At 39.0% G+C, this 15,216-nt stretch overlaps 1 protein-coding gene across 2 annotated transcripts in view; it reads left to right on the top strand.

The window, feature by feature from the left end:
* Nucleotides 1–221: 221 nt before the first annotated feature.
* CFI (complement factor I) overlaps nt 222–15,216 on the top strand; it is a 46,420-nt gene continuing 31,425 nt past the window's right edge. The window contains exons 1-2 of one of the 2 annotated variants that reach the window (XM_043871108.1): nt 222–419; nt 8,745–8,789. In XM_043871108.1, coding sequence (XP_043727043.1) covers nt 363–419; nt 8,745–8,789 — 102 coding nt within the window. In that variant the 5' untranslated portion in view covers nt 222–362. The remainder of the gene's footprint in view (nt 420–8,744; nt 8,790–15,216) is intronic. The other variant, XM_043871107.1, reaches the window with a different exon arrangement.

A 15,216-nucleotide genomic window follows, 5' to 3' on the forward strand; every position in this document is an offset into this window, starting at 1 on the left:
TTTCCTAGTCTTCGTCCTTAAAGAAAAATATGATTCTGTTTTACCAAAGCATAAGGAATTTCTTTCAGTGGTTTCTGTCTACTCTAGCAAACAGAACAAGGCATTGTTCAGAATCGAGGTGGGGCATCAGTTTTCTCTGCGGGAAACACAGTCCCTCAGCTATTTGCTGAGGTCTTTTTTGGTTTCATTTACGGTAAAACTCTGGATTTTTGCCAAGTTCTCCACAAGTTCAAAAGTACAAAGCTCTTTAGAAGGGCTGCTCTTTTTAAATATTTTTTCAGAGGTTAAAAATTAAATTTCAAAAGAATACCTGGGGTGAAGAAGAGTCCACAGTAGAGACACAGATCCTGATTGTCTCCAACATGAAGCTTGGTCATGTCATTCTCTTACTTTTGTGCTTCTACTTAAGTTTTTGTGAGGTAAGCAATTCAATATTTATGCAAACTTTTAAGTAGATATTTCAAATATTGTAAAAATACAGAAAAAAATCTCAAGGATATTATTTTGACTTAAAGATTACATAGTTTACTTGCCAACGATGACAGTATTTAGTCAGTAACCAAAATTTTATGTTATATCTTGATGAAAGAGCTTGAAGAAATTGCTTTTTTCATATGCTATTATCTCTGCATAGAGATTGGACTGAATGAGAATTTTACTAATAAATCTATGATTTATAGTAATTATTAAATCAGTAAACATTTATCAAGCCCTATCTATGTGCAAGGTATAGCAATGGGCAAGACTGATCCCTCCTTCAGTAGCCTTTTGTACAGTTGTAGAAAGATGATACAAATATACCAATGAAGAAACAATAAGCATAATTTGAAAAATATTTGAAAACATGAGAAGTAACTGTTACAAGACATATATATATATATATATTTAATTGCCCAAAAATGGCACAAATATCACCTGCCAAGGGACTTTAATGAGAGGGAAAATCCCTTCCTGCTCACAGATCGGGAAGGGTTTATGGGACAAGTGGGATTTGAGCTAGACCTATAATAATTCTGGATTAGATCTGATCAGTGGAGAGAAAGAGGAAGTGATTTTCAGCCTGAAAAACAGCAAGTGGTATGGCCAGAAAGACAGCAAAACACTGGGCTCCTCTCCATGAATAAACCCACTTGATCAGAGTAGAGACTTTGTAGGCAACTCAAGTAGTTAAAGCCAAAACAGCAGATTGTAGCCAGTCTGGAAGGTAGGCTGTTAAGGTTAGGAATGTTTAAGACATTTTAGAGACTTACTGATGATTGCCTACTTTTGTGATCAAAGAGTTTTGAAACAATTCCAAATATTGTTTTGTGTTAAAGTCTGTTTATAGCAGCAAATGTTTAAAGAAAACTACCTAAGATATCAGAATTAAATACTTAAGTTTTTTATAAGTTCTAAACTATATATGCAATATTTATAGTATAAACCAAATGGAAATAAAGTAAGTGCTTATTGATTAAAATAGATTAAACTCTTGCACATCCAGAAATAACTATCACATTAAAATGGTGCTTTTATATTTATTGAAATAAAAAAATGCCTCACTAAAATCTTGTTTTGATTAAGAAGAAAAATACACACACACATACACAAATATATTAATAAATGCTTATATAAATGGCAGTTTAAAAGTTCATGAGGGGTGTATATTAAACAGATAACAGTTGGTATCTCTGAGTAATGGGATTATTCATGATTTTTATGTTTTATATATTTACGAATTTTCAGAGTTCAAAAATTTTGTCTTATTCATTCTTCATTTTTCTTTTTTAAATACCAGATAAATGTGTGCTACATTATAACAAGAAAAATTTGTTTTCTGAAAAAAGGATATTTCAGCCGCATTTTGGGTTCCTGGAACAAAAACAGAATAAAAAAGAAAACTGAAAATAGTTTTCACTTACACAAAGGAAAAGAGCCTCTTTCTTTTACTGAACAATCATCCAATCATAAAATTGTCTTCATTCCTTTAAGAAACAGCATTTTGAAAAGAGTTAATATCATATTCGTGAAACCACAACTTCGTAAAATACTATTATTATTTCTTTATAAAAGGAAATGGGGAAAAAAAGGAAATGGAATGATTTTTTACGCCACCTGCTGAGAAATAATCCTTTTTAAATGGAGCTTATCATAGAGATAGGGGCTTCCCTGGTGGCTCAGCAGTAAAGACTCCACCTGCCAATGCAGGAGACCTGGGTTCTTCCCTGGGCTGGGAAGATCCCCTGGAAAAGGAAATGGCAACCCACTCCAGTATTCTTGCCTGGGAAATCCCATGGACAGAGGAACCTGGTGGGCTACAGTCCATGGGATCACAAAGAATCAGACCTGATTTAGCGGCTGAAGAACAACAACCATCAGTTCAGTTCAGTCGCTCAGTCGTGTCCGACTCTTTGTGGCCCCATGAATAGCAGCATGCCAGGCCTCCCTGTCCATCACCAACTCCCAGAGTTTACTCAAACTCATGCCCATCGAATCGGTGATTCCATCCAGCCATCTCATCCTCTGTCGTCCCCTTCTCCTCCTGCCCCCAATCCCTCCAAGCATCAGCGTCTTTTCCAATGAGCCAACTCTTCACATGAGGTGGCCAAAGTACTGGAGTTTCAGCTTCAGCATCAGTCCTTCCAATGAACACCCAGGACTGATCTCCTTCAGGATGGACTGGTTGGATCTGCAATGGATCTCCTTGCAGTCCAAGGGACTCTCAAGAGTCTTCTCCAACACCACAGTTCAAAAGCATCAATTTTTTGGCACTCAGCTTTCTTCACAGTCCAAGTCTCACATCCATACATGACCACTGGAAAAACCATAGCCTTGACCAGACAGACCTTTGTTGGCAAAGTAATGTCTCTGCTTTTTAATATGCTATCTAGGTTGGTCATAACTTTCCTTCCAAGGAGTAAGCGTCTTTTAATTTCATGGCTGCAACAACCATAGAGACAACATAAATATGTTCTAAGTTTTAAAATATATCTACGTTTTCAACATGAAAAAAATATATACAGCTGGGAGAAACTTTTGCATTTTAAAAGCTGAGAGCAGATTTCCTTCTCGGGGATAAAAAGCCCCACTCCTTTTTTATATCAAAACATTTTGGTGGACTGATTTGAAAGTGGATTATGTCAATGATGGGGTGGGCTGGCAGTGAAGTTGTTCTAACAGTGAAATGAGAATCCTGGTTTTACTGAACCTACCCAGACAAAGAGGTAAGGGGACTTAGGAAAGGGTGGAAAAGAAACTCAGAGCGCAGAGGTAGTGGCAACTGTGTCAATAACAAAGGGATACTAAGGAACAGGGATCTCGGTCCTTGGAACTCTCCAGGCAAGAATTTTGGAGTACGTAGCCATCCCCTTCTCTACAGGATCTTTCCAACCCAAGGATCGAACCATCTCCTGCATTGCAGGCAGCTTCTTTACCTTCAGAGCCACCAGGGAAGCCCCCATAATGAATAGGGAAGCCAAATATTTTAGTCAATATGGTAAAATACTGTGATATGCTTGGCTGTGACATAATCCCCGACCAAAACCTTTAATTTTTTTTTTTACCCTAAAAGCATATTATAAACTTTGGTTTATATGGGTAGTATTTTGGAAGGAAAGAACTGGGGTGATGGTCAACAGAATGATGAGATCTGGAAATAGAATATGCACAAGAGGCAATACACAGTGCAGAGAGTGATGTCAGCTAGCAAGGCAGAGTAGGCAAATCCAAACACTTGTCCCCCCACCAAAAAAAAGTAGAAAAGTCAAGCAAGCTTTCAAAACCAACTTTGTCAGAACTCCGGTTATCAAAGTCCTACAGTACCCAAGAGAATGCTGAATGAAGTAAAAAGGCAACTTAAAAATGGTAGGAAAATTGCAGTATTTCTACTTGCCCTTACCCCACCCAGATATCAACTCAGTGGCAGTCTTGAAGATAGCAATCCAGATTCCCAGCGTGGAACTCTAGTCGCCAGTTCTACATGGAGCAGAGCAGACTTTATTTAAAAAGAAATTGTGTTTGTCTGTTCTAACCCATCCAGGGGCTACTTGGAAGACTGAAACAATAAATTTGTCTTTGTTTCATCTAACTTGGAACTCAGAGTGGAAAGGCAGCAGGCATTCCTCAAAAACATAAAGGCAAGCAAATAAACAATTACCCCCACCTGAGACAAAAGATAATGGTTGAGGCCTACAATAGAGTGCTGAAGCTTGGAAGGAAAAGTTTCAGTTGGAAATTAGGGCATTCAAAAACCCCTGCATATCCTGGGGAATTTAGAAAGCAACACACATGCCCAGGGCAAGATGAAGCCCAGAAAACACCTAAGAAGACCCTAAGCCTACACCTCCAGGCTCAGTGCAAGCATGAAGTAAAAGCTAAGACAGAATTGTAAACACTGGTTAAGTGCTGAGCACTGATGTGCCCCAGCGCAGAGCCAATTTGCAAACTCGGAAGAGGTTTCTTAATTGTTCTCAATTTCAAGGATTCCTTATTCTTTTCTTTCCTTCTTTCCTTTCTTTCTTTTATTTCCTTCTTCCTTCCTTTCTCTTTTTTCCCCTCCCTGTCCCTTTCTCTTTCTCTCTCTCTGGTTCCTTGTGTGGAAGGAAATCTTTGTCTAAATCCTAGATAAATGCAATAAAGGAACTGTTAGGTAGTTAGAATAGGGAAAAGGAGTCCAAAATGGCGGTGGCTAAAAGACCTGGAAGGGAAAAGTCCGCGAAAATAGAACAAAGGAAGGTCCGGACCGGAGTGAGGACTTCAGGTAGAACAGTGCTCCTGCCTAAGCCCAATTTGCATAGGGCAGGCCCAGGGGGAACACAAAATCATATAAAAAGAAGAGCCAAAGCCTTCTTCTCTCTCTCTCTCCTGCACGATGGGGCACTCTTCTCTTCCCGTCTTTGGATCCAAGTGCCCTCACACCTCGAAGATGGATTTTCCTGCTATCATCTAAATACAATAGAGCTGTAGCACTGATTTATTTAAGAGCTATAATACTGGTCTGTCCAAGACACAAGAGGTGTGACCTGCCAAGGGGGCTTCAATGTCCGTCACTCCAAATTTTTGTTGTGACAAGAAAAAGAACCGAGGAGCATACACTTGCTTGACAGAACCAAGACTTCAGAAACCACACATGACAAAAAAAAATCATTATAGAAACAATTTGGAAAAATTAGTAAACAGCTATAATCTACAGAAGTCAAGGAAAGCAAACTTTGAGGAGAAGAAAGAATTTGATTTCAAGAATTACAGCATTATAATATTCAAAATATCCAATCTTCAACAAAGAATATGAAGCATGCAATGAAACAAGAAAATATGGCCCATTCACAGGAGAAATGATTTCTAAGAAAGGACAGACTTTGAAGCCACCAGACGAAGACTTTAAGTCAAACATCTTAAATATATTCAAATAGCCAAAAAAAAAAAAAAAAAAGGAGGATGTAGGAACAAATAGAGAATATCCATAAAAAGATAGAAATTATAAAAGGAATTAGACTGAAAAGTAAAACAAAGAATTCACTAGAGGGTTTTAATAGCAGATTTGAGCAGGCAGAGGAGTAAGTGAAGCTGAAGATTGGTCAATTAAATTATCTAATCTGAGGAGCAGAAAGAAAAAAGAATAAAAAGAGAAACCATCAGTATATACACAATTGGAATCTCAGAAGGAGAAGAGAGAGTCAGAATATTTGAAGAAGTAATAACCAAAAACTTCTTAAATTTGATAAACGACAATGAATCTAGAATGTCCCTGGTGATCCAGTGGCTAAGAATCCGCCTGCCAATGCAGGGGACACAAGTTCCATCCCTGGCCTGGGAGGATTCCACACGCCGTGGGGCAACGAAGCCTGTGCACCACAACTGCTGGGCGCACGCACCCTAGAGCCTGTGCTTCGCAACAAGCAAAGCCACTGCCGTGAGAAGCACCACACCGAGGGAGGAGGCTCCACTTGCAGCAACTAGAGAGGGCCTGTGTGCAGCAGTGAAGACCCAGTACAGCCACAGATTAGTTAATTAATTAAAAAAAAAAAAAGTGGTCAACCTCAGTCATTGGGGGGGAAATGCAGATAAAACTATTCTCTGATGACATTTTTATATATCTAATTGACAAAGATAAAAATGTTTAATGTTTTCTGTTCTGTGGTCAGGAAAATGGAAAATAGGCCCTGTCATATACCCTGGATGAAGGGATGAAGGGATGACCCCTGGAGAAGGGATAGGCTACCCACTCCAGTATTCTGGCCTGGAGAATACAATGGACTGTATAGTCCACGGGGTTGAAGAAATATCAATTACCACAGATATGCAGATGACACCACCCTTATGACAGAAAGTGAAGAAGAACTAAAAGGTTCTTGATGAAAGTGAAAGAGGAGAGTGAAAAAGTGGCTTAAAGCTCAACATTCGGAAAACTATGATCATGGCATCCAGTCCCATCACTTCATGGCAAATAGATGGGGAAACAATGAAAACAGTGACAGACTTCATTTTTGGGGGCTCCAAAATCACTGCAGATGGTGACTGCAGCCATGAAATTAAAAGACACTTGCTCCTTGGAAGAAAAGCTATGACCAACCTAGACAGCACGTTAAAAAGCAGAGACACAACTTTGCCAACAAAGGTCCATCTAGTCAAAGCTATGGTTTTTCCAGTAGTCATGTATGGATGTGAGAGTTGGACCATAAAGAAAGCTGAGCGCCGAAGAATTGATGCTTTTGAACTGTGGTGTTGGAGAAGACTCTTGAGAGTCCCTTGGACTGCAAGGAAATCAAACCAGTCAATCCTAAAAGGAATCAGTCCTGAATATTCATTGGAAGGACTGATGCTGAAGCTGAAACTGTTTCAACAAACCTGAAACTCGAATACTTTTGCCATTTGATGTGAAGAAATGACTCATTGGAAAAGACCCTGTTGCTGGCAAAGATTGAAGGCAGGAGGAGAAGGCGACATCAGAGGATGAGATGGTTGGATGGCATCACCAACTTGATGATGGATATGAGTTTGAGCAAGCTCCGTGAGTTGGTGAGGACAGGGAAGCTGACGTGCTGCAGTTCCTGGGGTTGCAGATTTAGACACGACTGAGCGACTGAACTGAACTGATATATTGATGATAAGAGTTCAAATTTGAGCAATTTCTAGAGACAGAAGGGCTTCCCAGGTGGTTCAGTGGTAAAGAATCCACCTGCCAATGCAGGAGACCCAGGTTCATGCCTGGGTGGGGAAGATCTCCTGGAGTAGGAAATGACAACTCACTCCAGTATTCTTGCCTGGAAAACTTCATGAACAGAGGAGCTTGGCGGGCTACAATCCATGGGGTCACAAGAGTTTGCAACTGAGCATGCACACTAGACAGAGAAAATAGCCAATGTCTTTCAAAACTAAAACTGCTCATTTCTTTGATTCAGCAATGTTACTCCCAGGTAAGTACTGACAAATATACTTAGCATATGGGGGAAATGATGTATATTATATGAGGAGATTTATTACAACACTGTTCATAATAACAGAACATTGGAAACAATCTAAATGCCCTTTGTGGGCTCCTGGTTGTAAATTATACTGGTGTTGGGGGTGCAGAATTAGTGAAGTGTGGGTTCACATATGCAGTGATGATCTCTGGAAAGGTTCACTAGAGATTATTAAGTGGTTGACTCTGAGGTAGCGCTTGAATGTGTTGAATGGATAACAGAAGGAGAGAAATATAATTTTTACAGGCATGCTTTTGAACATGTTTATAATATTTCTGTGTGTTTTCTATTTTTTAAAATACCAATTAAAAATGAAAATTTTTTTCATCCATTTTACATTCATTATAAAAAGAACAAGACCAAGAAACTATACCATTGTTTTGTTTTGTTTTACACTCTCTGAGGCAAAAGTGATGGAAATAACCCCGAAATAAAATTGGAGGAAAAAATTGCTAGTGAAGCCCACGATGAGAAGGAATTGAGGCCACATAGGGCCTAAGACTCTTTCAACGGAAGTGTTTCTGATGTGATTGTTAACTTTCAGGATATGAGCTGTTTATTCACTTCTGGAAGAAAGACAAAAGTCTATATTGCTTACTCTTTTTGAAAGTTTTCCATCTTATTCCTCAGTGTTTTCCAGGGAAATCATGATTGTACCTGTTGGCCATCATAATGCAATCATCACAAAATCTCAGTGGCATGTAACTTTACTCACCTACAGGTTAGCTGGAGATCATCTCAGTGAAGGTGGGCTCAGCTGGAGCGATTCTTCATTGCTGGCCTGATCATCTTCTTCCCATAGCTATGGCAGAGAAACAGAAGGACAAACCCAGTTGCACAAGTACCCTCCAAGCATCTCTTATGTCACACATGCTGACTTCCTTGTCCAAAGCAAGTCACTGGCCAGGCCCAGAATCTAGAAGTAGGAAAATATATCTCCCCTCTCCGAAGGAAGAGATAACAGCAAAGGATAGGATGAATAGTAGTAGAGTTGGGGCCATAAGCAGTCTACCACTAGCAGTCAGCATCACACTAGCATTGTACAGGATCCCAAGTGTTTATTTCTGCCTTCCCATGTATTTCTGCTCTTCACAACAGCTCTGTGAGGATATTATTTTTATTTTCCACATCTCACAGAAGAAGAAGCAACCATAAAGGTAAAGTCATTTACCAAAAATCACACAACTAGTTAGCAGTAGAAGGGGAATTTTTGACTTTTTTACAGCAAACAGTCAGAGGGAAAGTGGTGGACTTTTGCTCTATTTGGTTATAATTGATCTTGTTTTTTTCTTTTGTTTATAGGTTACTTTTGGAAAACGAAAATCAAAGGCAGTGAAGAAATCAGAGGTAAAGCTATATGGCTGTATACCGGGGTGGGATAGTAGATTGGTTTTTTTTCTTGTTTGTTGTCTAATAACCAACTGTCCATCTAAAATGCCTTCACTGGGAAATTCCCTGGAGGTCAAGTGGTTAGGACTCCATGCTTTCACTGCCAAGAGTGCAGGGTCAATCCCTGGTTGAGGAACTAAGATCCCACAATCCATGTGCCATAGCTTAAAAAAAATGCTAACCTGTACTCCTGCCTAGAATAAAAAGATAAAGTTTACAGCAGGATAATGATTACAGCATCACAAATCCCAAAGAAGTGATCCTCCCTTAAAAAAAAGAACGGCAGCTAAGGGAGTTGAGTCATGTTTTAGAGATAACTAGGCTATAGTAGTAATCACTAAAAATTTGTGTGTGTGTGCCCCCAGTATATGTGAATATATTTCTTTATAAATAATATATACTCTACTGTATAAATACACTTTAAAAAAGAAAAATTTAAAAACAAGTATTTTAATAATAATCTTACTGTTAATCTTTAATGAAATAATGTCATCAAATATGGTGTTTTTTAATTTTTTTGTTTGATTTTAATATCATATTAGTTGGAAAAGATACCTTACAAAGAGCAACATACACAATAAACACAGGGAAAGTTTCAATAATGATATTAGATGGAAACCTATATTTCAATCAGTCTCTTTAATATTATTGATTGGGGGAAGGTTGGCTTCTTTTCATGTCTGATTAGCTTTCTATTGTCTTGAACCCCATGGGGTGGCTAATAAACAGCTTCTACTGTAGCTGGAAGTGTAGACTCTGCCATTTTCTTGTTTATTGATGTTGTATTTTGGCATTATTGTCAATCTGGTATCATTTCACTACATGAATCTCTAAATCACTTGTCCATCTGCAAAGATTATTTTGGCTAAAACTAGATGATATAATCTATAATGTCCCATAATCAAGCACATGAATATGATTCTCCATCCTAAAACAGAAACCTTCTCTTGACCCCATATTGTTGTTCACTCACTCAGCTGTGTCCAACTCTTTGCGACCCCATGGACTGCAGCACGTCAGACTTCCCTGTCCTTCACCATCTCCTGGAGCCTACTCAAACTCACATCCATTGAGTTGATGATGCCATCCAACCATCTCATCCTCTGTCGTCCCCTTCTCTTCCTGCCTTCAATCTTTCCCAGCATCAGGGTCTTTTCTTATGAGTCAGCTCTTCACATCAGGTGGTCAAAGTATTGGAGCTTCAGCTTCAACATCAGTCCTTCCAATGAATATTCGGGACTGATTTCCTTTAGGATTGACTGGTTTGATCTCCTTGCAGTCCAAGGGACTCCCAAGAGTCTTCTCCAATGCCACAGTTCAAAATCAACAATTCTTCAATGCTCAACCTTCTTCATGGTCCAACTCTCACATCCATGCATGACTACTGGAAAAACTATAGCTTTGATGAGATGGACTCTTATTGGCATAGTAATGTCTCTGCTTTTTAATATGCTGTCTAGGTTTATCATAGGTTTTCTTCCAAGGAGCATGTCTCCTTTAATTTCATTGTTGCAGTCACCATCTGCAGTGATTTTGGAGCCCAAGAAAATACTCTGTCACGTTTCCATTGTTTCCCCATCTTTTTGCCATAAAGTGATGGGATCAGATGCCATGATCTTAGTTTTCTGAATGCTGAGTTTTAAGCCAGCTTTTTCACTCTCCTCTTTTACCTTCATCAAGAGGCTCTTTAGTTCCTCTTCACTTTCTGCCATAGGGTAGTCTCATCTGCATATCTGAGATTATTTATATTTCTCCTGGTGATCTTGATTCCAGCTTGTGCTTCATCTAGCCTGGCACTTCACATGATGTACTTTGCATATAAGTTAAATAAGCAGGGTGACAATATACAGCCTTGACATACTCCTTTCCCAATTTTGAACTAGTCCGTTGTTCCATGTCCGGTTCTAACTGTTGCTTCTTGACTGGCACACAGGTTTCACAGGAGCCAGGTAAGGTGGTCTGGTGTTCCCATCTCTTTAAGAATTTTCCACAGTTTGCTGTGACCCACAGAGTCAAAGGCTTTAGTGTAGTCAATAATGCCCTCCAATTATTACCCCATTTCTCTGTGCTTCTTGACATCTAATCTTCAAAAAAGTTGCTATGCTCAATTTCTCTTTCTATTATTTCTTGGGGCTTCCCAACCCAGTCCGGCTTGAGTTCCCATATTCTACCAAAATAACCTTTGTCAAGATCACCGTCTTACTGGAAGAGTATCACACAACTGCTAATCATCCCTTCCTTCTGTCTGCCTCTGTGTCACCATTTTCTATTTATTTGTCTTTTACTTCACTGGCCACATCTTCTTATCTCCTTTACCAGTTCTTCATTATCTGCCTACCCTCTCAACATCATTTGCTCATATCCCCCAGTGGATAAGTCAAAGCCTTTTCAGTAGCCAACAAGGTCCTATGTGATCAATCACACATCCCTCCAATTCTCTGGCCTCATCTCCTCCCTTCAGCCATTCCCAGCCCTCCAGCCACACCCAGCATCCTGGTCCAAGAGCACATCACATATACTTCTACCCCTCAACTTTTGCTCTGGCTGTTTCCTCTGGCTGTGACACTTCACCTCTAGATATCTGCGTGGCTTGCTCACTCACCTTCAGGCATCTGCTCCAAGGTAAACGTTTCCTCAAAGTCTTCCTTGACAACACTATATGCAAAAATAGCAATCCTTCCCCTCACTCTGTCTCTCTCTTACTGTGTATTTGTATTTGTCACGTTATGTCATACTACATATTTATTCTTTTAAAAAAATATTTATTTGTCTGCACTGGGTCTTATTTGGAATCTTTAATTGTGACATGTGGGATGTCGTACATGTCCTGGGATTGAACCTGGGCCCCCTGCATTGGGAACACAAAGTCTTAGCCACTGGATCACCAGGGAAGTGTCTATGTTTATTCTTTATTTACTTTTGGCGCTTGTGTCCCCAGGATCCAGAACAGTGCCTAGCATATAGTAGGCTCGCAATAAATAGTGAATGAATATGCTGTGAAGAGCCAATCCATATTCAAATATTAGTGAAGGTTCATTTCTTTCTTTCTACTTTTTCAATAAAACATACAAAGTTATTTTACCCTCTGGGTTATCTTCACATCCCCGGGGTTTATGTAATCCACTTTGAAAATTATTGGACAATAGGAGTGGCTCTCCATCCGTGGGGAGTATAAGAATCTTTATGGAGCTAGTTTACAGTACAGATGCCAAGATCTTCCCTCAGAAATTCTGATTCAGGAGGTCTCCTGCTTGGATCCAAGAATCTGCATTTGCAAGATTATACACCTCACATGAGTGATGCAGACAGTCCCAGGTTACAACTGGGAGTACTTTTCATACATTTGGTACTCTTCTTTTTCAGCTTTTAATTCCAGGCTCAACAAAAATGGGGAAAAAACTTCTTTAGCATACTCCATCAACTCACACATAGCTTACACACAGAATGATTCAGTTTGTCCCAATCTCCATAGACAAGTGGTTCTCAAAGTTTTGGATTATAAAGACTACATATAGATGGCTATCTGTATCAGTAAGTTTTGGCTATGCTGCAATAAGAAAGTGAAAGTGAAAGTGCAGTCACTCAGTCCTATCCGACTCTTTGCGACCCCGTGGACTGTAGCCCACCAGGCTCCTCCGTCCATGGGATTCTCCAGGCAAGAATACTGGAGTGGGTTGCCATTTCCTTCTCCAGGGGATCTTCCCGACCCAGGGTTAGGACCTAGCTATTCTTCCCAATAACTTCAAATAGTCAAGGAAATAAACTGCTGCAAAAAGCATTATAGCAGTTTTGATTTTTTTAAACCAAAACAAAATTTCTGCTTCTCTTCTAAGATTAATTCCCTTCAAAGCTTCAAGGAAAAACAAACAAGGAACCAAAACAAAACCCCACATACAAAAACAAAAAACCACTGATGGTAAAGAGAAGCTTTTTACTCACATTATCAATTTGAAAAAAACAATACTTTTGCTGTTTTCTATGTATGAACAATCCTAGGACGTTCCTCTGAAAAGCAGGTGGCCAGTGGCTAGAGAACTCTTTACCTTCAAGCAACTTTGAAAAGAATAAGATCAGCATAATACAGAATTTGAAATCCCAACGAGGGGGTGTGTGGGGAAAATGAGGAAGGATCTAGTTCTATCTAGGGCTCTAAGGAAGTTAAAATAAGGATGACAGGAAAGACTAATATGCCAATGAAAAGGAGAGTTGAGGTGCTTCCAAAAAAATCTTTGGTAGAGAAATAGGAATGCTAAATCCCAGGAAGCCTGTAACAATCTACAATTGGTCCAAGTTAAAGACAAAACTGTCCAAACAATGTTGAAGTCTAAAGGAAGTTGAAAACTAGTTTGTGAATTTTTGCTCTTGTAATAAGTTACAAATGTGGGTTTGGTCTCTTTTGCAATGTTCATATTATATTCATTTTTAATGTGAAGAAATAGTTGGGTTTTTCTCCTGCTGCAATAAGAACCAATCCTCAAATCTTAGTGGCTTGACTTAAGAAAAGTTAATTTTTTCTTGTGCAAAGACTGTGGGTCTGGGTGACTCTCCAGTGAACACATCCTCCATGTGTTGGTCCAGCCTTCTGAGCTTGTTTCATTCTATGGTGCCTCTGAAACATATGTTCCCCTGATCACCACAGCAGAGCAGAAGTAAGTAGCATTGTTGAGCACTGGAAATTAAATGTTCCTACCTGAAACCAATACATGTTACTTCAGCTCACATTTCTGTGTGCAAAGCAAGTCACCACCACATCCAGCCACAAGAAGGAAATGCAGTCTCACCTTTTGCTTGGAAGTAAGAGTTAAATAAGATTTTAGTAAATAGTATTATGTTTACCACAAAAACAAATCGTAAGAAAATACTTAGATCCACCCATCTACCTTTCACCATCAACTACAGGCAGAATAGTAGCTGTAATTTTAGTATCTGTTATTGTAAGAAGGAAGAAAGTTATGCAATCAATATAATTTCAGTGATAGTTTAAATAATTTTGCTTCTTATTAATTTTAACAGCTTCCACACACATTGGAAAGATAAATACACATGAATGTATGAGGAATAGTTTATATTCTGTCTACAGCAAACACTGGTGTAAAAATGCATGTACAAACCCCTTTAATAATGTCCTCTAAGATCATCAGCCTACTGCTCTAGACGTTGAGGATCCATGGACAACTGTGACTTACCCAGTCCCTTTAGAGTTAAAACTTTTTGCCATCAGGTTTTACACAGTGAATAAGAAAGCCTTACTGTTACTGTTTTCAGCCATCACCCCACAATAATTTCCTAACTTTCCTTTGATTATTGCCATTGTCAGCAGCCACAGTGTTGGTATTTGCCATTACCATCAACTTTAAATTTTAAATGGTAATATTATCATGAAATTGATTCTACTTACAATAAGAAATTGTAGAAATAGAAAACTGCTTAATTTCAAAGGCAGTTTTCTCCCCCATGCTCTGGTTACACCTTCTCCCACCCCATCCTCAACCTGATTCCAACAATTTTGCCCTTTCTCTCTTAAAGCTTCAATCTTTCCCATTCCATTGGATTACTTACCTTACCCTTTACTCATGATGAAATCTCTCCTAACCTAACAACAAAAATCTCTTTACTGTGTCCCTTTATGATACTATGTTTCCATTTTTTTCCCTTCAAAGCCTAACTTTAATGTTTTCTATATTGAAAGCATGATGACCTTATTTTTCATCTAGCTGTTTTTTAATAAATTAATTCTATATACAATTACAAAGACAAATAATACCATGTGGCTTAAAATCATGGAGATATTAAAATATTTAATAATTTATTTAACAATTGGTTGGGCTTAGATGGACTTCCCTGGTGGCTCAGATGGTAAAGAATCTGCCTGCAATGCAGGAGACCCATGTTCGATCCCTGGGTCAGGAAGATCCTCTGGAGAAAGAAATAGCAACTCCAGTATTCTTGCCTGGAGAATCCCATGGACAGAGGAGCCTGGAGGGCTACAGTCCTTGGGGTCACGAAGGGTCAGACATGACTGAGTGACTAACACAGACACATATAACATAAAACACTTCTAGCACAAACCTCCTCATCCTTGATTCTCTCAACTAGAGACAACAACTTTCAAATATTTGTTGTTTCTTCTGCTGTTTATATCAGATTCCTTAAAAACATATTCATACATCCATTCTTTTAACTAATCCTTTGGTTTTTTTAGACACTCCATCTTCTTCAGAAGTAGTAGGTGCCCCAGTTGCTAGGCTTTTCTGGAGTTCTCTGGGGGTTAATTTGCTTTATTCTTATGGACTTCCTTCATTAGGTTTGGGTTTCATTTCTCTCTCATGTGCTAAACCTATTACCACCATCCCATCTGCTTTCCGGCTTCCAACCTTTCAATAAT

The sequence above is a fragment of the Cervus elaphus genome, chromosome 17 (assembly GCF_910594005.1).
Source record: "Cervus elaphus chromosome 17, mCerEla1.1, whole genome shotgun sequence".
Lineage (NCBI taxonomy): Eukaryota > Metazoa > Chordata > Mammalia > Artiodactyla > Cervidae > Cervus > Cervus elaphus.